The sequence below is a fragment of the Giraffa tippelskirchi genome, chromosome 10 (genome assembly GCF_054371585.1).
Source record: "Giraffa tippelskirchi isolate mGirTip1 chromosome 10, T2T-mGirTip1v1.2.pri, whole genome shotgun sequence".
NCBI classification, from domain to species: domain Eukaryota; kingdom Metazoa; phylum Chordata; class Mammalia; order Artiodactyla; family Giraffidae; genus Giraffa; species Giraffa tippelskirchi.
In genome coordinates, this window is record NC_137284.1 from 72,786,894 (window position 1) to 72,811,136 (window position 24,243).

General features: G+C 37.0%; 1 protein-coding gene and 1 non-coding gene across 2 annotated transcripts in view; one reads left to right on the plus strand and one right to left on the minus strand.

Annotated features, from left to right (window-relative positions):
* AHR (aryl hydrocarbon receptor) overlaps positions 1-24,243 on the plus strand; it is a 53,901-nt gene that overhangs the window by 26,580 nt on the left and 3,078 nt on the right. Inside the window, exons 3-10 of the mRNA XM_081537666.1 lie at positions 2,929-3,032; positions 8,292-8,381; positions 13,584-13,707; positions 14,546-14,676; positions 16,503-16,705; positions 17,385-17,494; positions 18,303-18,444; positions 21,152-22,382. Of these exons, the coding sequence (XP_081393792.1) occupies positions 2,929-3,032; positions 8,292-8,381; positions 13,584-13,707; positions 14,546-14,676; positions 16,503-16,705; positions 17,385-17,494; positions 18,303-18,444; positions 21,152-22,382 (2,135 nt within the window). The remainder of the gene's footprint in view (positions 1-2,928; positions 3,033-8,291; positions 8,382-13,583; positions 13,708-14,545; positions 14,677-16,502; positions 16,706-17,384; positions 17,495-18,302; positions 18,445-21,151; positions 22,383-24,243) is intronic.
* Positions 16,406-16,469, minus strand: LOC145524930 (small nucleolar RNA SNORD31). The gene has a single exon (XR_014067960.1). It is a non-coding gene; the product is annotated as a small nucleolar RNA SNORD31 (small nucleolar RNA).

Genomic DNA, 24,243 nt, shown 5'->3' on the forward strand with positions numbered 1-24,243 from the left:
AAAAATAAAACAAGGCTAAGAATAAGAATATAAAATGAAAGAAAATCACTGGCAGTAAATTTTACAGGATTATTGAAGCTGGCTAGGTATTTTCAGCTTCTCTCTGCTGAAATTATAAAAATAAATCATGTTTTATCAACTGTGCTTCTGGAGGAAACATGTCTCTTGAGAAATGAAAAAAAATAAAGCTACAAAAATACTGCAAAAAAATAAATAAATAAATAAATAAATAAAAGATTCCTGATAAAATTTAGACATTTAAATTTGACACTCTTCATGTCTATTTTTAGGATGACTTTGCTTCTTTCATAATATCAGGGTTTGGATTTTGTTTTCTTAATAACAAATCTTACCTATATTTGGTATAACTTTTTTGCCTTTTATTGTATTGTATTATTGGAGTATAATTGCTTTACAGTGTTGTGCTAGTTTCTGCTGTACAACAAAGTGAGTCAGCCATAAGTATACATACACACCCTCTCTTTTGAGCCTCTCTCCCACCTCACCCCCATCCCACCTCACCCCCATCCCACCTCACCCCCGTCCCACCCCTCTAGGTCATGCTAGCGCACTGATGAGCTCCATGTGCTGTACATCAGCTTCCCAGAAGCTAGCTATTTTACACATGGTAGTGTATATATTGGGCTTCCCTGGTGGCTCAGACAATAAAGAATCTGTCTGCAGTGTGGGAGACCTGGGTTCGATTCCTGGGTCAGGAAGATCCCCTGGAGAAGGGAATGGCAACCCACTCCGGTATTCTTGCCTGGAGAGTTCTGTCAGCGCTCCTCTGCTTCACGCTGGAGCTTTTGGAAAAGTAGGAGAGTGTAGTTAACCCTGACATTGTGAGGCTTTAATGGATTCCAGCAAATGGAGCCACTAGAAAGCAAACAGCAAGAGAGCTTACAGGATATAAAGGGGAGAAACAGGATATAAAGGGGAGAAGGACCTTTCTGTCCTTTACCTTTCAGTGAGAAGAGATTGAGCCTTTTCCTTTGGTTTTGGCGAACTGTTAGATCAGTTAGTTTACCTCAAACTGTTTTTTGGCCTAAGGAAATCTGTTCTGTGGCCTTTTGGAATTGTTATATTCAGAGGCCAGTGTTTTGGCCTCTTCTTTCAGAGACATGTTTTAAAAGTTCTGCAAAGGCCAGAACTTGGCATAAGGTTGAAATGTGACACATGCGTTGGTGATTTACCAGAAAATATACTTCAAACATGAAAATGTTTCATACGCAATGCTTTTCTCAAACTGAGAGGAAATCTGGTTATTAATAAATCTCTAGTTTATCACTGAGCCCAATTATCCTTAGCACATAAAAATTTCATGAAGTAAGAGATCTTAAAAAGAATGTCAAGGTTTTCACAGGTTACAAAAAGATCAGTAAAATAGAAAGGTATTGTAATAGTGTCTAAAAGTCCATACTTTATAACAGGGCAATCCATAAGCTCTGGAAAGTACTGCTAATAATTAAAGCTACCATTTACTGAAGTAATATTGAGTTCCTCTGTGCTGGAAATAGCTCCTGCAGGGTAGTTTTTTGTTTTCTCAATTACCATTTTACATACCAGGAGACTGGCTCAAAAAGCTCCCACATTTAGGAAATGGCAGAGCTGAGATTTGAACTCAATTCTCTGTGATACCAGTGTCCACATTTTTTAACTGAGAGAATATTTGACGGTGCTCAGGAAAATGCTAAATAAGTAAATGGTGGCTGTTTTTATTTCTGTTCAGCTGTGCTGTCTCCCAGACTAAGTGCGTGCGCACACACACACACACACGCACACATAGCAGAGAGATGGGAAGGTGGTGATACATGCTGCTTGAGAGCATGCTATCTTCTACTGTAAGCGTCTCACCATCCCATCCACCTCTCCTTCACATATGCAGTCCACAAGCAGTTAGCTAGTACTCTTGCCTGGAAAATCCCATGGACGGAGGTGCCTGGTAGGCTACAGTCCATGGGATTGCAAAGAGTCAAATACAACTGAGTGACTTCACTTCACTTAATGAAAGAGAAGCCACGTTACAAGGTGTAATACCTAGGAACAGACATAAAAATACATGTGCAAATCTTTTTGTGGACAACTTCAAAGCATTCTAGTGGGACAAAAAATAGAAACTTGAACAAATGGAGAAACATACATGTTCTTGGACAGACTGATTCAACATCATAAAGATGTTAATACTCCATGAATTGATTTATAAATTTCATATGAAGTTAATAACAATACTAAGAGGTTTTTTTACCCTAAAACTAGAGGATCCTAATTTTAATGGACATATATCTCTTTAATAAGGGGTTTGGTTGACTCTTTCTCTTACTGCCCCAAGTTCACAGATGTTAGATGAATATATAGAGAGATTTATTTTTTTTTTATAGATTAGGTTGTGAGGAACCTTATTATTCTAAATAGAGGAGTATCAGAGGAGTGTGTATAGCAATGTCATGCAGTTCTTTGAATAATGATAATGTGTGCTCAGTCATGTCCAACTCTTTGCAACCCCAGGGACTGTAGCCCACCAGGCTCCTCTGTCCATGGGCTTTTCCAAGAATACTGGAGTGGATTGCCATTTCCTTCTCCAGGGCATCTTCCCAACCCAGGGGTCCAACTGGGGTCTCCTGCATTGGCAGGAGGATTCTTTACCAGTCATGCCACCTGGGAAACAGTTTACTTGAAACTTCTTAAGTAGTATGCCGAAAATCATATAGTGAACTCATCAAAAATTGTCTTTAAGAATCTGTCAACGGACATTAGAAACCACCCATTGGCAAAGGATTATTTACTTAGTCATTGTAGTACCAGTAGATACAAGTTTTTCAAATTGTCTCTTTTTTCAGTGTACATAGGATTTTTTCCTTAGAGCTCTTTGAAATTGTTTATTTTAAAAACTAACTACTGTATCATTGTTTTTCCCTCTTTTTTTCCTAGTTGCATTAAAGTCTTCCCCAGCTGACAGAAATGGAGTCCAGGACAACTGTAGAACCAAATTCAGAGAAGGCCTGAACTTGCAGGAAGGAGAATTCTTACTACAGGTAAATTGTAGTAAATATAGTTCTTTTTCATTAGAACCATTATAAATGGAAAATTAGTTAACAGCCTTTTAACTGTCCCTAGTTTCTTTAGGGGAGAAGGCAATGACAACCCACTCCAGTACTCTTGCCTGGACAGTCCCATGGATGGAGGAGCCTGGTAGGCTGCAATCCATGGGGGTCGCTAAGAGTCGGACATGACTGAGCGACTTCCTTTTCACTTTTCACTTTCATGCATTGGAGAAGGAAATGGCAACCCACTCCAGTGTTCTTGCCGGGAGAATCCCAGGGATGGGGGAGCCTGGTGGGCTGCCGTCTGTGGAGTCGCACAGAGTCGGACACGACTGAAGCGACTTAGCAGCAGCAGTTTCTTTAGGACTCAGTGATTCATACCACTTTCCTCTGAACTACAGTAGTGGTATAATGCTGCTGTTACTGCAGCTCCTAAGTCGCTTCAGTCGTGTCCGACTCTGTGCGACCCCATGGACTGTAGCCTACCAGGCTCCTCTGTCCCTGGGATTTTCCAGGCAAGAGTACTGGAGTGGGGTGCCATTGCCTTCTCCAGGTATAATGCTAGTACATGAATAAATGGGATTTTATGAAGTAGATTTATTAGAAGTCTAGTTATCACTTTCCCTGTTGCATTTCTTTAAATAGCAAGAAATTCTAGATCATTTTAAAGGTTCTCATTTAAGACATTGGCTTTAGGTATATGTTTTTAGGAATATAGCTCCATTAAAATAATTTTATTTAATAGCTCGAAATTGTTCTTAACCTGAACAATGTGTTCTTGTAACTATATTTTCTTTTAGCAGCTGTGTAAGACTTACCAACATGCTATAGATTTTTTTTTTAGCCTCTGTCAGCCCTATCGTATGCATTAGAACTCTGAGAGTTTCTGGTAGATTTGCTGTAAAAGTATTTTAAATCTTTTCCTATTTTTGTTTCTCTTGGATCCGATAAAATGCTCGATTCTCAGTTAAATTCTCAGGTATTTATTCTGTTAAAGAATGATGATGTATGCTATAAAGAGTGTACATATGCATAACTGAATCACTTTGCTGTATACTTGAAACTAACTCAGTACTGCAAATTAACTATACTTCAATTTAAAAGTATTAAAGAGAAGAAACTCAAAATTAAAAAGATGTGTGCTGTGTACAGATTTTTAATTCTACAGAATTTTTAATTCTACATAACGATTTTAAATTCTACCCAGTGAACTGAGATGTGGACTTAATTTGCAACTGTGATAAAAAAGTAGCTGTAAGTTTCAGTAACTCCATTCATTCAGTAAATGCTTAAGTGTAACGTGGCAATTTATAACATCTTATTATAATTTATAACAATTTATAAAATTGTATATAACAAATTATAATTTTATAATTGTGTTCAAATGCCTGATAGGGAAAGTTAACTTTTGCTTCCATTATGTTAGAAAAAATTAAATATATTCCAACATGAGTCATCCTCCTGCCTCTGGCTGAGGATTTCTATGTATTGATATATTAGCTGAAACACAAAGACCCCTTAGGTCACAGGAAAGCATTCTAATAATTGCTGCTTAATATGATTAAACACAGCGGCCTTCCCAGGTCCTACAGTGGTAGAGAATCTGCCTGCCATTGCAGGAGACACAGGAGATGCCAGTTTGATCCTTGGGTCGGGATGATCCTCTAGAGAAGGAAATGGCAACCCACTCCACTATTCCTGCCTCGGAAATCCCATAGACAGAGGAGCCTTGCAGGCTACAGTCCATGGGGTCACAAAGAGTTGGACACGACTGAGCATGCGCATGCGTGCGTGCGCATGCAGACACACACACACACACACACACACACACACACACACACACACACACACACACACACACAGTGATTAAACACGACTCGGTTTATGTAGTAACGTAATAAGGAAGTTCTTTATCTCAGGTGAAAATAGACAAATGTGGCATGCTTCACACTTCTTATCTTAAACTGGCTTAAATTATGGGCCAGTGATTTTTATTTTCCCCCTAGAACATTTAGACAGATTGTCAACATATCCTATGTCAAGGGCCCAGAATAAAAATGTACTGCTTCAAGCTGGTGTTCACTTTTTAATTTTCTAAAAATTGGAAGCATTTAAAATTTAAAATGAATAGTCTGTCATTAATTCTGTTGTATGCCATTTGTAGATTATTCTCCAGGAAGAGGCATCACGTACTATACAATTTGCTTAGGACGTGCTAAGTCACTTCAGCCATGTCTGACTCTTTCTGACCCAATGGACTGTAGCCCACCATGCTCCTCTGTCCATGGGATTTTCCAGGCAAGAATACTGGAGTGTGTTGCCATTTCTTCATCCAGGGGATCTTCCCAGGGTTCGAATCTCTGTCCCTTAGGTCTCCTGCGTTGGCAGGTGAGTTCTTTAGCACTACCACAATCTGGGAAGCCCTTACTTAGGACAGTACCTGTTATCCCATATGAAGTAGATGACCAAAAGCATTGTAGACATGTGAAGATGGGATATTTCATTATGTACAGTTGCCATAATGTTTGGTTATCAACTAGTTACCAAAGAGGATATGTCCAGAGGTACAGCACACTATTTAGCTTGTAACTTTGGTGAGTCTTTGCCTTTGGTTTTAACAAAGGAGTCACATGAAGAAAATATTTTTAAATAATATAACAAAAGTTTAAAATATTTATTTTCTTGGTTAAATTTATTAGTTTTATAAGGAATGGAAATAAAACAATAAGTAACTTTTGTATCTTTTCATTATGTATATATGTTCTGTCTATTGATACCTAATATTGTGGATATTAAAATCTACAGCTTCATTTTTGAAATAACAGCAGTTCAAATTATACGTAACAGTATTAATTGCAGTTTATTTCTCTTATTAACTAGTAAGTGTAGCTCAACATGATTTTCAGATAGTTGTGACTGAGACTAATAATAATAATCTTGTTAATATGTAATTACCAAATTTATTCCTTCTTTTAACTTGCTAAAATAGTAATTCAGTATAACTTTATTCTGCATGGTATTTCAGATCATTTTATATATATATATATATATAAAACTGATATGTACATATGTATTTTTAAGAGGCTTTTTGGTTTATTTCTGACAGTTTACATTTGTCTAAAAGTTACTGGCATACCCTAAATTATCTTCGTGTCTCCTGGCATACACTAATGGGCTTATTGGAAAGTACTAAATTTCTTCCACTCTTCAGAAAACATGATATTCTACAAAATAATATGCATCTGATCAATGGATACTGTTGTCTAAAAGGAAGATATTTTCAGAACAAAAAAAAAATGCAGTAATGGACATAACCCTACTACAACCAAGTAAAATTTAAGAATGCTCAATTTGGGGGGTGTTAGTCATTAGACACTTTAGTTCTTGGTGGGTGCCATCGCCATTCTTCATCCTGGGGAAATTGCCAGGCATGATAAGGCATAATATGTGAACTCAAGGATCTCACATCCCAGTTGTGATTGTGTGAGTTACAGCCATGCAACAGTTGGTCATTAGTAACGCTTAAAGGTAGCAGATCATGATACGACGTACGATGTTAAGTGGGCAAACTTCAGAGCCAATCTCTCCTTTCTGGTTCAGCTTGTTGCTAGCTCTCGGCTCTTCACTTCCATGTCCTCGATTTACAAATGGGACTGACACCTGCTTCTGTGGATTGCCTAGGGAATTACAAATTACTTGAATACATAAAAAACCATTTAGAAAAGTGATTGTTAAAGAGTAGGTGCTGTTTGTTGTCTGTATAATCAGGCTCTCGCTCTCAGAAGTATAATATAGACCAGGGATCCTGAAGGTGAAAGGGATTGGAGTGGAAAGGAAGACGGTCGCTGTACTTCTTTCACCCTGTCTAACAGTGAGGGTATTTACTAGTGTGTGGGTATCATGAGCACAGGGGTGATGGCTTGTTTGTTTGTGAGTCTCAGTACTGAGCATGTGTCCTGTCTGGTGGGTAACATTTTATTAAGTGTTGAGTAAACTACTTGCTATCATTTATGTGTCCCTGTAGTTCACAAAGCATGACCTGGTAATACTTGACCTGCTCATTTCCACAGCTGCGTATTATAACAATGGTGCCTCACATGAGCTGAGTGCCAGCTCTGTACCAGGCACTGGTACAGGTGAGACACAGTCATCCTGTCCACCTGATAAAGAGCCTGTTTTTCAGTCAGTGACACTAAAGCTCCAACGGGTAAATAACAAAACCACACTTAGTAAGAGACAGAAGAATCTAGTCCACATTCTGACTCCAGACTATGTGGTTCTTAAACTAAACCATTCCTTGTCTCGTTTTACACAGAAAAGAGTGTCTCAGGAGGGTTTAACAACCAGCACATATAGCATGAAGAAAATCAAGCAGTCAATAATGAGGGCTTGAGATTTAAAAGATGTGATCACAATTAATTCTTAAGGTGATCTAAATACTTTTATTACCATATAGAGATATTAACATAGGACTCTAACAACCACTAAAAGAATAGGAAAAGAGAGTATAACTTCTAAACTAAAAGAAAGAAAAAGGGATAATAAAAAACAATTGGCCCAAAGGAGGCAAAATGGAAAAAGTAGCATAGTATATAGGTTAACAGATAGAAATAACACCTATAAAATATGATAGCTTTAAGCCTAAATATATTAGTAATTATATTAAATTTAAATGAACTTAATTTGCTGTATACTTGTCTTACATGTATACATTAGTTCTAACATTTAGTCCACTTGTATTCCTTTTCTAAAATAAAAATGTTTTCAATGTTTTATAATACTTTGAGAGTATCCAAATTTCAAACTGCATTAGTGCTTAAACTATCTTTACACAGAGATTTTCTGCTATCAAATTTCTTTTAAAGCTCTAATCAATATCTTGACATGCTATCTTCCTTTAAAAGCAGTGTGACAGATTGCAGTAAATGCTATGTATACAATTATGTTTAGAAAACATGTCCAATATATTAAAAACAAAATCTATAGAGCATGAGGAAGAAGAAATCAATATTTTATTCAAGTTACTGTGATTGAGTATTAAATGAGCTCTAAGATTTTCTTTGGCCAAACCAAAAGAATGGATTCTTTTCACCACTAGGGGTGTGGTATCTCTGTATTTCTGGAATGTAATCATTTTAACGATTTAAGAGATTTTTCATCAGTAAAACTGATAACCTTAACTGAAGTCAGTACTTAAGGGATGATATATTGTTAGTCATATTACTAATTTTCTAACTTTTCTCCTTGTAGGCACTAAATGGCTTTGTACTGGTTGTCACTACGGATGCTTTGGTTTTCTATGCTTCTTCTACTATACAAGATTACCTGGGGTTTCAGCAGGTAAATATAGTTGCCTTAGGTCATTAAAAAATTCTTTTTTGAAAATTAACGTACTACTTTTTATTTATCTTATACTTTAGGGACACAAGTGATCATTTTTAGATAAAAATGTAATTGAAATACATATGTTATAGAATAAAAAGTGTATGTTTGCAGCTAATATATTTTTATGCTTTTAATATTTTACTGCATTATAATTTCCTTAAAGGTACATGTGATTCATGGGTTTTGTGTTTCTTCTTTCATTTGTAAAGAATTCTTATGTGTAAGAAAGAGCAGATGGGGTTTGGATGGGGGCAGACAGGAGAATATTTGCCATCAAATTAGTTATGGGAATTGGAGGGCAAGTGGTAACTGTGAAATGAATGAGGTGATATGTAAAGGTACAAGCAAAATACTGTGGCTTATCCCGTTAATTCCGACTTGTGTGGATTATAAAAATTTTCCTGAAGGAAATGGTATTTAATCTGAAGAGAGTGTGGGGTCCAGATGAGTGGACAGTTGTGGAGGGAACGCAGAGAAGAAAAGCTAGCCATACTGTAGGCAGTAGGCTGGAAGGCCTTGAAGGAGGTGAGTATGTCTGGTTTAATGTTACTAAATATACGGTGAAGATGGATTCGTAAGGTGTTCTGTGTATTTGAGGGGCAAAAACATCCAATACGATTTGGGAACAGTTTGTAAGTACACTTGAATGCTCACTACTCTTATATATCAGTAGTTCTTAATTTCTAATGTTCTTAAGAATCACTGAAGAACTTGATAAAACGTGATAAAATTGATGAGCCTCAGTCCCATATAATCCGATTCAGTACGTCATAGTGGAGCCCATGTATTTTATTTCTAACAGGCTCAACAGGTGATGCCAAGACTGATGGTTGAATAACACTGTCTGCACTGTTACACAGCCTGAAGTTTAAATTATGTCATACACACTATAGAAGCCATTAAATACTTTTGCTGAAGGGAATGCATGTGCTCCAATCTATATTTCACAAGATAACTCTGGCAGTTGTGTAATGGATGGCATAGAGATGACTTCATGTTAGAAGAAAAGGTTCATAGGAAGGTTCAAGTCCAGATAGCTAAAGTGGTGGAATCTGGCTCCTGACACCAAACCTAAGTATTTTTGAATTTTAAAGGAAATATATTAATGTCCATGGAAAAACCTGTTATAAACTTCATTACATAACTAGCTTAATTATTATTTGATTGATTTATAACAGTTAAGAAATTGAAAAGACTATTTCCCAATCTGTTTTTTTTTCTTCATATGTACACCTAACCTGGATATTCTTTAAGAAAACATTTATATCTGACATTGATGGTGGTTTATGGCACCATTTTTAAAACTGCAGGTCGTGACTCATGAGTGGATGATGAAGTTGATGTACAGGATCACCAGTCATTCATTTTAGCTGCTTAAAATAAAATAGGAAACACAGTATTGTCACACATAAATGCACTCTGTGGAACTTTTTTCCATGTCTATATGCACACACAAACACACACAATGGATGGAAAATACTTCTTGCTGTGAGTTGCCATAAAAAGTTAGAACACTAATGGTGGAAAGGCTAAGGCCTCAGCACTGTAGTAAATGCTGAGAAGCAAGAGGTGGAGGAAAGACTCTGACCTTTGTAAAGGCATAATCCCTTAGTCTTATGGAATCTACTAGAAGTCAAAATTTCATGTCAGGAAAATTGTTAGAGAGCAGTGAAGGAAATACGTAATACTTCAAGCTGAGAGAAGTCAAATTTAACTGAATGTTCAGACAAGTTTTGTCACAGGAGGACTTAAAAAAATTTTTTTAATTGGTGGAAAATTGCCCTATGAAGTTGTGTGGTTTCTGCCGTACAACAATGCAAATCAGTCATAATTTTATATATATGTATCCCCTTCCTCTTAAGCCTCCCTCCCCTCACCCCACCCCTCTAGGTCATCACAGAGCGCCAGGCTGGGCTCCCTGTGGTATGTAGCAACTTCCCACTATCTGTTTTGCACATGATAGCATATATATGTCAGTACTATTCTCTCAATTCATCCCTTCCTCACCTTCCCCTGCTGTGTCCACAAGTCCATTCTCTACTAGGTTCATCAGTACTGTTTTTCTAGATTCCATATATATGTGTTAATATATGATACTTGTGTTTCTCTTTCTGACTTACTTCACTCTGTATAAGAGGCTCTATTTTAAAAGATCAATAAATAAAAATCAGCAGAACCTAATGTGTTGCAATTAAGGAACAGGAAGGGGAAGTTGCTCAGTCGTGTCCGACTCTTTGCGACCCCGTGGACTGTAGCCTACCAGGCTCCTCCGTCCATGAGATTCTCTAGGCAAGAATACTGGAGTGGTTTGCCATTTCCTTCTCCAGGGGATCTTCCCTGACTCAGGGATCGAACCCAGGTCTCCCGCATTGGAGGCAGATGCTTTAACCTCTGAGCCACCGAACCCAGGTCTCCCGCATTGGAGGCAGATGCTTTAACCTCTGAGCCACCAGGGAAGACAAGGAACAGGAAGGTGACTTATTTGACTAAAAAGTGGTTCACATAGGGAAGTCATGGCAAATAACCTTTGATTTGTCAGCTATAGTGCTTATGTCTTTCTAGCTTTTCTTGTCTTGAATTCCAGGAGAGCTTTGCAATTGTTTGATTTGCATATATCACCACTAAAAAGCACCCTGTAATCTAGCAGCTAGGTTTTGAAATTAATACACCACATTTTTTTTTTTTTTTTTACTTTTTTTTTTTTTTTAATAAATTTATTTATTTTAGTTGGGGGCTAATTACTTTACAATATTGTAATAGTTTTTGCCATACATTGACATGAATCAGCCATGGGTTTACATGTGTTCCCCTTCCTGGACCCCCCACCCACCTCCCTCCCCATCCCATCCTTCTGGATCATCCCATTGCCCCGGCCCTGAGCCCTTGTCACATGCATCGAACATGGAATGGTGTTCTGTTTCACATATGATAATATACATGTTTCAATGCTATTCTCCCAGAACGTCCCACCCTCACCTTCTCCCTCAGAGTCCATAAAATTGTTCCATGCATCTGTGTCTCTTATTCTGTCTCGCATATAGGGTTATTGTTACCATCTTTCAAATTCCATATACATGCATTAGTATACTGTATTGTTGTTTTTCTTTCTGGCTTACTTCACTCTGTATAAAGGGCTCCAGTTTCATCCATCTCAGTAGAACCGATTCAAATGTATTTTTTTAATGGCTGAGTAATATTCCATTGTGTATACGTACCACAGCTTCCTTATCCATTCGTCTGCTGATGGACATCTAGGTTGCTTCCATGTCCTGGCTATTGTAAACAGTGCTGCGATGAACATTGGGGTACACGCGTCTCTTTCAATTCTGGTTTCCTCGGTGTATATGCCCAGCAGTGGGATTGCTGGGTCATATGGCAGTTCTATTCCCAGTTTTTTAAGGAATCTCCACACTGTTCTCCATAGTGGCTGTACTAGTTTGCATTCCCACCAACAGTGTAAGAGGGTTCCCTTTTCTCCACACCCTCTCCAGCATTTATTGCTTGTAGACTTTTGGATAGCAGCCATTCTGACTGGTGTGAAATGATACCTCATTGTGGTTTTGATTTGCCTGGAGACAAAGATTGAGAAGATGCAAGAAATGTTTATCAAGGACTTAGAAGAAATAAAAAGGAGTCAATATAGAATGAATAATGAAATAAAGGAGATAAAAGACACTCTGGAGGGAACCAACAGTAGAATAACGGAGGCAGAAGATAGGATAAGTGAGGTAGAAGATAGAATGATGGAAATAAACGAAGCAGAGAGGAAAAAAGAAAAAAGAATCAAAAGAAATGAGGAAAACCTCTGGGACCTCTGGGACAATATGAAACGCCCCAACATTCGAATCATAGGAGTCCCAGAAGAAGAAGATAAAAGGAAAGGCCATGAAAAAATACTCGAGGAGATAATAGTTGAGAATTTCCCTAAATTGAGGAAAGAAATAGTCACAGAAGTCCAAGAAACCCAGAGAGTTCCAAACAGGATAAACCCAAGGCGAAACACCCCAAGACACATATTAATCAAATTAACAAAGATCAAACACAAAGAACAAATATTAAAAGCAGCAAGGGAAAAACAACAAATAACACACAAGGGGATCCCCATAAGGATAACAGCTGATCTTTCAATAGAAACCCTTCAGGCTAGAAGGGAATGGCAGGACATACTTAAAGTAATGAAAGAGAATAATCTACAACCCAGATTACTGTACCCAGCAAGGATCTCATTCAGTTATGAAGGAGAATTCAAAAGCTTTACAGACAAGCAAGAGCTGAGGGAATTCAGCACCACCAAACCAGCTCTCCAGCAAATGCTAAAGGATCTTCTCTAAACAGGAAACACAGAAAGGATGTTTCAACACGAACTCTAAACAACAAAGTAAATGGCAACGGGATCATACTTATCAATAATTACCTTAAATGTAAATGGGTTGAATGCCCCAACCAAAAGACAAAGGGTTGCTGAATGGATACAAAAACAAGACCCCTATATATGCTGTCTACAAGAGACCCACCTCAAAACTAGGGACACGCACAGGCTGAAAGTGAAAGGATGGAAAAACATATTCCATGCAAACGGAGACCAAAAGAAAGCAGGAGTCGCAATACTCATTTCAGATAAAATAGACTTTAAAATAAAGGATGTGAAAAGGGACAAAGAAGGACACTACATAAAGATCAAAGGATCAATTCAAGAAGAAGACATAACAATCATAAATATATATGCACCCAACATAGGAGCACCACAATATATAAGGCAAATACTAACAAGTATGAAAGGGGAAATTAACAATAACACAATAATAGTGGGAGACTTTAATACTCCACTCACGCATATGGATAGATCAACTAAACAGAAAATTAACAAGGAAATACACCACATTTTTAAAAATCAGTGCATGCATGCTCCATCACGTCTGACTCTGCAACCCCATGGACCGTAGCCTGCTAGGCTCCTCTGTCCTTGGGATTCTCCAGGCAAGAATAATGGAGTGGGTTGCCATTTCCTCCTCCAGGGGATCTTCCCAATCCAGGGATTGAACCCATGTCTCCTGTGTCTCCTGCATTGGTAGGCAGATTCTTTACCACTGAGCCACCAAGGAAGTCCTTTTAAAAATCAGCACTACTTGTTAATTTCTTTGTTTCTTTTTTCTTTAGTCTGATGTCATCCATCAGAGTGTGTATGAACTGATCCATACCGAAGACCGAGCTGAATTTCAGCGCCAGCTGCACTGGGCATTAAACCCTCAACAGTGTCCAGACTCTGGACAAAGAATTGATGGTAAGAATGTTTACCAAAAGGTAGTGTTGGGAATTGAATTCTCTGAAAGGAGGCAGAGAACCTTTAGAAGCCTGATGACCTAAGGAGGACTTAGAGATATGACAGCCATTGATGAATTCCAAGTGATAAAATATAGCCATATACTCGGTAATATAGTGTATAAAAATAATTATTACACTATTGTGCAAGAGGGGATGGAATGTATAAGGTTAATTCTGGAGTGTGTATATATTGTTCTGTATTTAAAATGCACCAAATATAAAAGCAAACTGGCAGATGGAAGGATTAAAAAATACTTTTTTCAACAAAAGCAGTGTCTTCATACATCTGTAAAAATATTAAAAGGGAGAAAAAAGATGTTAGAAAATATAAAAATTGTTGAGAGTGATACCTCAATAGAAATAAAAACAGCTAAATAGGTAAAGTTCTATGTAGTAAAAGTATTATTCAATAAGTTTTAATTTCTTTTCACTAGCTCCTCTTCTGAAAGTGATTTTTTGGTAATCAGAATATAGCTTTGGTTTAGAAATGAACACAAATTTCAGCTACTCAGACACTTGTGCTGTGCTAAGTTGCTCAGTTTTGTCTGACTCTTTGTGACCCCGTGGACTGTAGCCTGCCTGGCTCTTCTGTCCATGGGATTCTCCAGGCAAGAATACTGGAGTGGGTTGCCACGCCCTCTCTCAGGGAATCTTCCCAACCCAGGGACCCAACACGTGTCTCTTATGTCTCTTGCACTGGCAGGTGGGTTCTTTAGCAGTAGCATCACCTGAGAAGCCCATTCAAACAATTTTTAGCAGAATGGAAAGTAACTTTGTGTTGCTATTTATTTCTATAGAAGCTAATGGACTTTCCCAGCCAGCCATGTATTATAACCCAGACCAGATTCCTCCAGAGAACTCTTCATTTATGGAGAGGTGCTTTGTCTGCCGACTCAGGTGTCTGCTAGATAATTCATCTGGTTTTCTGGTAAGGTGCATCATCTTATACTGGCATTTACTATGAAGTTTTAGAAAATTAAAAAGAAAATGAAACCAATTTGACTGTATTTGAGTTTAGGTTATAAAAATTTACTTAATTAAATCGTTTTATAAAGGAAAGTAACTTTTTTCCAGTCTTTTTAGATTTTTGAAAATATCTTCCATAACTCAGAGTCTCTATCCTTTAGGATGCAGTATAACAAAGACTGAGTGGAATAACATGGACCATTTATTTTGCCCTTCTTTTGGACTTTGTAGGTATAAGATAATTATGTAGTGCTTTTTTGGTGGCAGACTGCTTATTATCCTCTTTGGGTTTAACGCCTGCTAGATGGAAAAATTATCATGGCCTTTTCCACATGGCTAGAATAACTGCCATTTAGAAAAATGGTTGCATATTCATCACTGCAGGATCCTCATCTGGTATGAGACACTCATGTGTAGTGTGAACTCTCGCACTGGAGTGAACTCCATCACAACATCCTGTGTGAATTCCCAGGATGACCAGCAAAGGGAGAACTCTAGGAGTGGAGGTAGATCGTCCAGGCTCTCATTTGTATCCTTAAGATAGTGCACTCCACCACAAATCTGTTAACAAAATGATTTTTGTTGGTGTGTTTATGTCTGAATTTTGCTTACCCAGAATTAGAATTGTGCTTTGAGATAGTTTTCCTTGTACTGATGATCAATTAGCATGTATTTCTAGGTGAAATTTCTTTGTGTAATTGGGTCTTTCTCCCTTGTACTGGTGTCATATTGACATCAGAGTCATCCCTTGGCCTGGTCAGTACTGTTTTAAGCTACCAAATTGATCATGGTCATGATTGTCTGTTTCCTCTGTCTTCTAAAATTATTCTTTATCTTAATAGCTGTCTGCATTCTTTATATGGTTTTAGGATTCATTTTACTGTTTTTGAACAGTTGTGTTTTCTCTTTACAGAAAAGATCCCCATGAGTCTTGAAATATACTCTGAGCTATGGAATCTAGCCCATGTGTATTTGAAAATTAATGAGTACTTGCTGACTTTATCACAGTTCATTTGTTCAGGAAATAGATTTTGAGCATGCAGTGTGCACGGACCCATGCTAGACACAGATGCTAGAGCAGCTGCAAACTCAGAAAACTATATAGGTCTTCCTATTGTGACCTGTTAAAACAAGGAGTGGGTCACTTAGCAGTCCCTTGAGGCCAGTCTCATACTATCTTTTAGGATATTTTTAATGGGCTTCCTGGGAAGAAGGGAACGACAATAGCATTTGATAGCCTCATGAACTTTTGTGGAATCATCAAAAACACTGAAAATGGCCTTGATTGAACCCTTTAAAAAGGAATCATTTATTTTTCGAAGGTTTAAAAAAACAAAACTTTTATTTTAAAAAGCTGAAACTGAAGTGATTGTATGCTGATTTCACAGGTAAGTTGTAAGGAAATTCCATTTTTCATATTCTCCAAGAGCGGGGTTCCATTATGTGTGCTTTGCTCTTTCTTCAGACCTCTTAACTTCAGACTGGAGTTGAGCAGAAATGTGGCTTACTCCTTTCCCCTGGAAAAAACTGATTGAGAACTAAGTCTCTCAACCATCCCCAGAGGACAGGCATATACGATGAAGATCTAACAGACATTTTGTAGAAACAACCAGCCAGTCCCAAAAGCTTCCTATTGGCTATAATGCCTACTCAGCTTCCCACTCTTGGCACTTTTCACCCCAGGGCAAACTCACAGCTCAGAAAATATCTTTCTGTCATAGTGATCAGACTGGGGTGGTATGGAACCTTTATACATCATTAATCTTAATGAACTTTTTGTTTCTTAAGGCAATGAATTTTCAAGGGAGATTGAAATATCTTCATGGACAGAACAAGAAAGGGAAAGATGGATCAATACTTCCACCTCAGTTGGCTTTGTTTGCAATAGCTACTCCACTGCAGCCACCATCCATACTTGAAATTCGAACCAAAAATTTCATCTTTAGAACCAAACACAAACTCGACTTCACACCTACTGGTTGTGATGCCAAGTAAGTGAAACTTTTTCAGGTTTATTTTACCAAACGTGTATTTTGTTACAGTAAGTCTGTCTTATATATATATATTTTCTATATGGTATAGTTTATAACTTTATTTTTATAGTAGCTATTATTAGTTCATACTTTGTAGCATAGCCTTTTAAAATAATTTCATCACATTCACAGATCATTTATTTTATATCTTACAGTATTGTCACAATTTCTGTATTATAGATGATGTGTTTATATTAATAAGATCCAGTATCCATTTATTGCTGGCTTGTTTTACATTGTATGAAGTTTGGCTTTTAGCCCTGGAAGTTCAGTAACCAAAGTAGGTTAGTGCTTTTCTCCTTCCTAGTATAGGAATGCACACAGGTTTGAAAAACCCTGCCCCTCCAAATGGAGTAAAAGTATTCTGGGATATAATTAAAGATTTTGTATTTCATCTATATAATCTACTCTGTTAGACTCACCTTCAGTGATTATTCTCCTGAATGAAGACCATGAAAATTATCTAAAACTGAAATTTGCAGGCATATGTAAAAGAGAGCAATTATAGAAATGTGTTCATTTCTACCTGCTAGTGTAAAATTCTGAGCGTCAACATAGTGCAGAAAATAACTAAAGAGTTTATGTTGGTGACTTCATTTGTGTTAAATTTTAATTTTGTTATTTTCCCTTTAAACAGAGGAAGACTTGTTTTAGGCTATACCGAAGCAGAGCTGTGCATGAGAGGATCAGGGTATCAGTTTGTTCATGCTGCTGATATGCTCTATTGTGCTGACTACCATGTCCGGAGTAAGTTGTAGTTTCTTATGAACTTGACTGAGAAAATACCTTATACTCTAGGACATGTTTCAGATTATTACTGATGAAAAGTGTTTAAGGAAACTATCTGGATTAGCTTCTACTCAGTATCACACAACTGTAAGTAACTGGAGTTACACTCTTAATTCCTTAGCTGCCACACAGGAATGGAATAGCTTAATTACTCTGAAAATGGCTATTTTGTCTCATCAGTGTATTTCATAACTTTGTTAATAGAGTGAAAGTGTTAGTTGCTCAGTTGTGTCTGCCTCTTTGCAACCCCACAGACTGTAGCCCACCAGGCTCCTCTTCATGGAATTCTCCAGGCAAGAATACTGGAGTGGGTTGCCATTCCCTTCTCCAGGGGGTCTTGCTGACCCAGAGATTGAACCTGCATCTCTTGCATTGCAGGCCTATTCTTTACCATCTGAGCCACCATGGAAGCCCAGATTCTACTTTAAAATTGTATTGTAAAATATTATACTGTAGGACATGTTCCCTTTTAAAAATGAAAACAATTTCCCCCCAAACTGTACTCCATATAGTTTCACATATTACTTGAATTGTCTGACTTAATCTTTCCTTGAATTATTTAAATAATAAATTTAGTCTGAAATAGGAAAAAACAGCAATGCTGAAGAACTATCTTGATGCATTTTAATATACTGTGCTTAGAAGTCATCAGTGTATTTATCATCTTTGGTGATACGTGAATTACATCCAGAAATATTACAGAGATTTTCTTTATTGTGTTGATTTTAGATTTTCTAATTTAATTTTTTTTGTTTGTTTGTTTTAGTGATTAAGACTGGAGAGAGTGGCATGATAGTGTTCAGGCTTCTTACGAAAGACAATCGATGGACCTGGGTGCAGTCAAATGCACGCTTAGTTTATAAAAATGGAAGACCAGATTATATCATTGCAACTCAGAGACCTCTAACGTAAGCACAAAGACCTAGAATGTTTTATGTTTTGGTTTTTTATTTTTAACACTCTGGTTTAGAAATCCTCTTACATGAAAACCTTAAAGTAAATTCTGGGAGAATTTACACTGGAAATAAACAAAAAGGTAATATGTATAGAGAGAAGCATAGGTAAGTTAAGGACACTGAGAAATCAGAGTTAACCAACTTTCTTGAACAACTATGGATGTAGAACTATTGAAGAGAATAATTAATGAAAACTCCAAGGGTTCATCCTGGCTGTATGAAAGTAGGGTGAAAAGCCAGTGCCTTCTGTTAAAATAAATACGTAACAGTGCTTTATTTAGCATGTGTTTGCTAATAAGCAGGCAGAGATTCTTAAGTTTCTCATATATTCTAGAAGTGAGTATGTTGTCAAATATTCACATTGCACACATTTTCTCTACTCTGGAGAACTGATTTGTGTATGTGGCTTTGAGAGTAAGGATCACAATTAGTCTTTTTCCCTTATATGGACATTTAGTCGACTAGTAACATTTATTTAAAAGATGATTTTTTTGAAAAGACCATCTTTTCCTCACTGCACTACATTTCAATCAGAGGATTGTATCTGTGGTTCTGTTTCTCAGTTCCATTGGTCGAGTTGTCTGTTTTCATACCAAAGCACATTGTCTGTCTTAACTATTCTGTATCTTGATATGCCTTGATATCTTTATGTCCACCATCTTGTTTGTTCAGAATTTTTGTTCTCCTTGGATAGAGTCTTGGCCTCTTCTTTACCCTTTATATTTCCATATATATTTAGAAATCAGTTGCCAATTCCTATGGGAAAATCTGTTGAGATTTTGAATGGGACTATATTGAAATTATAGTTCCTTTTGGAAAAATTAACATCTTTATATTGAATCTTGCAACCCATGAAAATGGTGGTACATGTGTATGTACTCATGTTTTTATCTTAATAATGGGCTGTATTGTTCCTACCTGAGTCTTACACATATTTTAATTTTATTCCTAGATATGTTCTATGATGTTTTAAATGGTGTGTATATATATTATATATAATTTTGATATATAGAAATGGTTGAGTTTTTAATATTGATGTTTGACATCTAGTGACCTTACTTCAACTCACTTATTAATTCTAATAAGGTGTCTGTAGACTTTAAGGTTTTCTAATATGCCCTATGTTGTTTGCAAATAATTTTTTTCTTTTAACCTTTAGACTTAGTTTTATTCTTTCTTTATTGTACTGGCCAGGCCCTCTGTAGAATGCAGTGCAAATAATGATAATTCATTTTGGTCTTATTCCCAACTTTAAGGGAGAAAGACTTCAAATATTTGATCATTTCATATGATATTTGTAAGTAGTCTTTTGTTATTTTTGTAAATACTGGGTATTTTTGTTTCAGGTTTAAAAGCATCCCTTTCTTTAGTTTACCAGAAGTATATCATTATCAGGTGTGGTTGTTGAATTTTTACACCAAATGCTTCCTTTGAATTCATCAACATTATGATTTTTCTCCTTTATGCTCTTATTTTCTTTCTGTTCTATAAGTTCTGTACTCACATAATTTTAAGAAATATTTTCTGGTATTAGGAATTTGTGCCCTTGTCTTAGTCAATATTCCTAGAAGGCCATTAATTTTATTATCCTTCTCAAGGGATCAGCTTTTGGTTTTTTGATTTTTTCCTGTTATACACTTGTTACCCATTTATGTCTGTTCATTATTATTTCCTTCCTTCTACTCTTCTTGGGTATAATTTGAATTTCTTTTCACTTTTTTCTTTTTTAATGTATTTGGTTAAGGTATTAGTTTTTCTTTAAGTAAGTATGATTTTAACTACTGTCCTTATTTTTGTGTCTTTATCATTCAATTGAAAATATGTGCCAGTATTTATTTTGACTTGTTTATTCAGGAATTATTTAGAAACATAGTATTATGTACTGTTAGATACTAGGGGATTTTCTAGTTATCTTTTTGTTACTTGACTTTACTCTTAATTCCACTGAGGTTAGACAATAGCCTGAAGGAATTCAGTCCTTTGAAATTTGTTGTGGCTCATTTTATAATCTAGTGTATGGTCAGTGTTGATAAAATATCCTACATACTCTTGTCAAGAATACATGTTCTTTTGGATGTACAGTATTCTTTACATATCAGTGGTCTGGTTTGTTTTGATCATGTTTTTATACATTTGCTATTTTTGTTTGCTTGTTCTACTAGTTATTAAGAGGTTGTTAGACCCATTTGGAGCTCTTTAGACCCATTTGTAGCTCTTTACCTATTACCAACATTAAATTTTACACATATACACACTACATAGTATATATGAAACTATGACATTTATTCCATGCCTTAACCTAACTTACAAATTCTTTTCCTATGCAAAAATTTTAATTTTCATATGTCAGTCTTCCTTTAGAGCTTTATATTTCAGCATGCCTCACTTGTATATTTGGATCTGTAGTCCATTCAGAATTTATTTTTTCAGGTAGGGATGGAATGTGAGAGTGAAATTAAATTTTTGGACAAATTCTATCTAAACAATTTTAAGTACTTGTCATCAGAAAGGTTTCTCTCAAATTTATGTTCACCTCTAGCAAACTTAACTACTGTGTATTTTGTGTGCTAGTTTTTCTTTTTTTTTCATTTCTTATTTTGGAAATGTTTATGATACAGCTTTTCCTAATACATGCAAACTTTCTTGTGCCCAATTGTAGAGATGAAGAAGGAACAGAGCACTTAAACAAACGCAATATGAAGTTGCCATTTATGTTCACCACTGGAGACGCCATTCTATATGAGATAAGCAGCCCTTTTTCTTCCATAATGGATCCCTTACCAATAAAAAATAAAAATGATGCTGGTGGAAAAGAGTCAACCATCACATCAACTCTAAGTAAGGATTCCCTCCTGAATGCCATAATGCAACAAGACGAGGCTATTTATCTCTGTTCTGCCTCAACTAGTACACCTTTCGAAAGGAATTTTTTCAGTGACTCTCTGAATGAGTGCAGTAACTGGCAAAACAGTGTTGTACCTATGGGGAGTGACAGTATCCTGAAACATGAGCAGATCAGCCAGTCTCAGGACATGAACCCAACTCTCTCTGGAGATCATGCCGGACTCTTTGCAGATAACAGAAACAGTGACTTGTACAGCATTATGAAACACCTAGGCATTGATTTTGAAGACATCCAACACATGCAACAGAATGAGGAATTTTTCAGAACTGACTTTTCCAGTGAAGATGACTTCAGAGATATTGACTTAACAGATGAAATTCTGACCTACGTTGAAGACTCTTTAAATAAGCCTACCTTCGGGTGTTCAGGGTACCCTCAGCAGCCATCCATGGCTCTGAACCCTAGCTGTATGGTCCAGGAGCAGGTCCAGTTAGACCAGCAGCAGCTGCAGCCCCATCAGATGCACCCGGCAGTGGAGCAGCAGCAACAACTGTGTCAGAAAATGAAGCATATGCAAGTTGACAGCATGTTTGCAAACTGGAACTCTAACCAATCCGTGCCTTTGAATTGTCCTCAGCAAGACCTCCAGCAGTACAGTGTCTTTGCAGACTTAGGTGGGACCAGTCAAGAGTTTCCCTACAAACCTGAGCTTGATCCTATGCCTTACCCCCAGAACTTGATTCCCTGTAGGCAGCCTGGGTTGCCACCGCCTCCTCCAGGTACACAGTTAGACTTTCCCATGGGCAATTTTGAACCAGCCCCGTACCCTACTACTGCTTCTAATTTAGAAGATTTTGTCTCATGTTTACAAGTTCCTGAAAACCAACAGCATGGACTCAATCCACAGTCGGCCATGGTAGCTCCTCAGACGTGTTACACCGGGGCTGTTTCAATGTACCAATGCCAGCCAGACCCTCAGCCCAGCCAGGTGGCTCAGATGCCATACAACCCAACCACGCTGGGCTCACAGGCATTTGTAAACAAGGTAAGGGTGTTCTCAAACTGAGTAAGTCCTTACAAATGCCTCTTTGTACATTATAAATAGATGTAAATTATGAGTTTTCCGTCAGTGACTGATTTTAACCTCTTATCTGTAGCATGTATGGGAGAACATTTCTAATTTTATTTGTGACTATTTTGTGTAAGCTGGTACTTTCATGTTACTAATACAAGTATATCATATTTAAAAGAAATCAAGGACAAAAGCCATATGAATACATCCATAAGTTAAAAGTAAAATTACCAAGTAAAATTAGTTAAAAGTACACTGTTTAGAATAAAGTTGATTTTTTAAAAATCTGACCTTTTAAAAACATGCTGACTTAGAAAGCTTTAAGGTTTTAAAAATAGTTTTTTTCAAAGCTCTTTTTTTTTTTACTGACAGCTGATTTACATTTTCAGGTATACAACACAGTGACTCAGTATTTTTATAGATTATACTCATTAAATATCAACTCTCTTCCTGTTGAAATTGGGTTAAACCAGTATCAATGTGTTTCCTTCAAATACTTTTGTCCTAGGTGATCTCTGGTAAAAGTCCTAGGCTCCTCGGTGTTCTATCATCATTATTTTATCCTTCAAGGTAAAATAGTTTTTTCCCCTGGTATCTTAAGAAAAATAAGAAAGGTAACTTATCTGGCTTTCTATTATGAGACTCAAACTGGATGTTTTATCTTTATCGTTTAAATGTGTCATTCAGACCCTTCTACCAACATGGTAACTTAAAGTGCTTCCTGATGATTGCTGCTCTTTGTGACCACCCAGGAATGTCTCATGCTTGCCTTTATGCTTTTCCATTAGAAAATACTGAGTTCATGTTGTATATTTTAGTTGTGAAGCAACTCCCAATAAGACTGTAATAATAGTTTATAAATGTCATTTGCAGCTTTCTCACTAATTGTTTTTTCCTGACCTTTTTTATACACTTGGTTTGTTTCATTACATATGAGTTTTTCCCTAGAAAAAAGACTGTGAAAATTTTTCTTATCCTCATTCCTGACATTGTTCAGTAATATTAAAATTTAACAATGAGTTACAGTCTATCTCACAACATTGCTGCAGAATAAGCACAGGTAGGTAACTTGTAAACTGTAGAGAAGTGAATTATGTAAAATTATATTCTGAAGAGGGCCTGCATTAGCACCAGTTCCTTACAGTGTTTTCTTTCCCACTGTTTTGTGTTACTTCCTTATGAATAGTAAGAATTCTGGACCTATATATTCCCCCAAGGAGTTACTGGACTTCCCTGGTGGCTTAGACAGTAAAGAATCTGCCTGCAATGCATCAGACCTGTGTTCGATCCCTGGGTTGGAAAGATCTTCTGGAGAAGGGAATGGCTAGCCACTCCAGTATTCTGGCCTGGAGAATTCCATGAACAGAGGAGCCCAGAGAGCTATAGTCCATGGGGTGGCAAAGACTTGGAAATGACTGAGCAACTTAAAAAAAAAAAACAACAAGGAGTTGTTATTAAATCTAAAACAAATTGGAACTCCATCTGTGGCTCACACTATATTTCTGTTGGCTAGCACTGCTCTAGACAGTCTTTTTTCGGGTGGCGCTAGTGGTAGAGAACCTGCCAATGCAGGAGACATAAGAGACACAGGTTCGATCCCTGGGCTGGGAATATACCCTGGAGCAGGAAATGGCAGCACACTCCAGTACTCTTGCCTGGGAAATCTCATGGACAGAGGAGCCTGGTGGGCTACAGTCCATAGGATCCCAAAGGGTAGGACACAACTGAAGTGACTTAGCACACAGTCTCTTTCAAGACAGTTGCTGATGTGCATTGTATTGAGTGATGAAAGTAATTTATCAAACCTACCTTTTGCTGGGCGATTAATACCTTC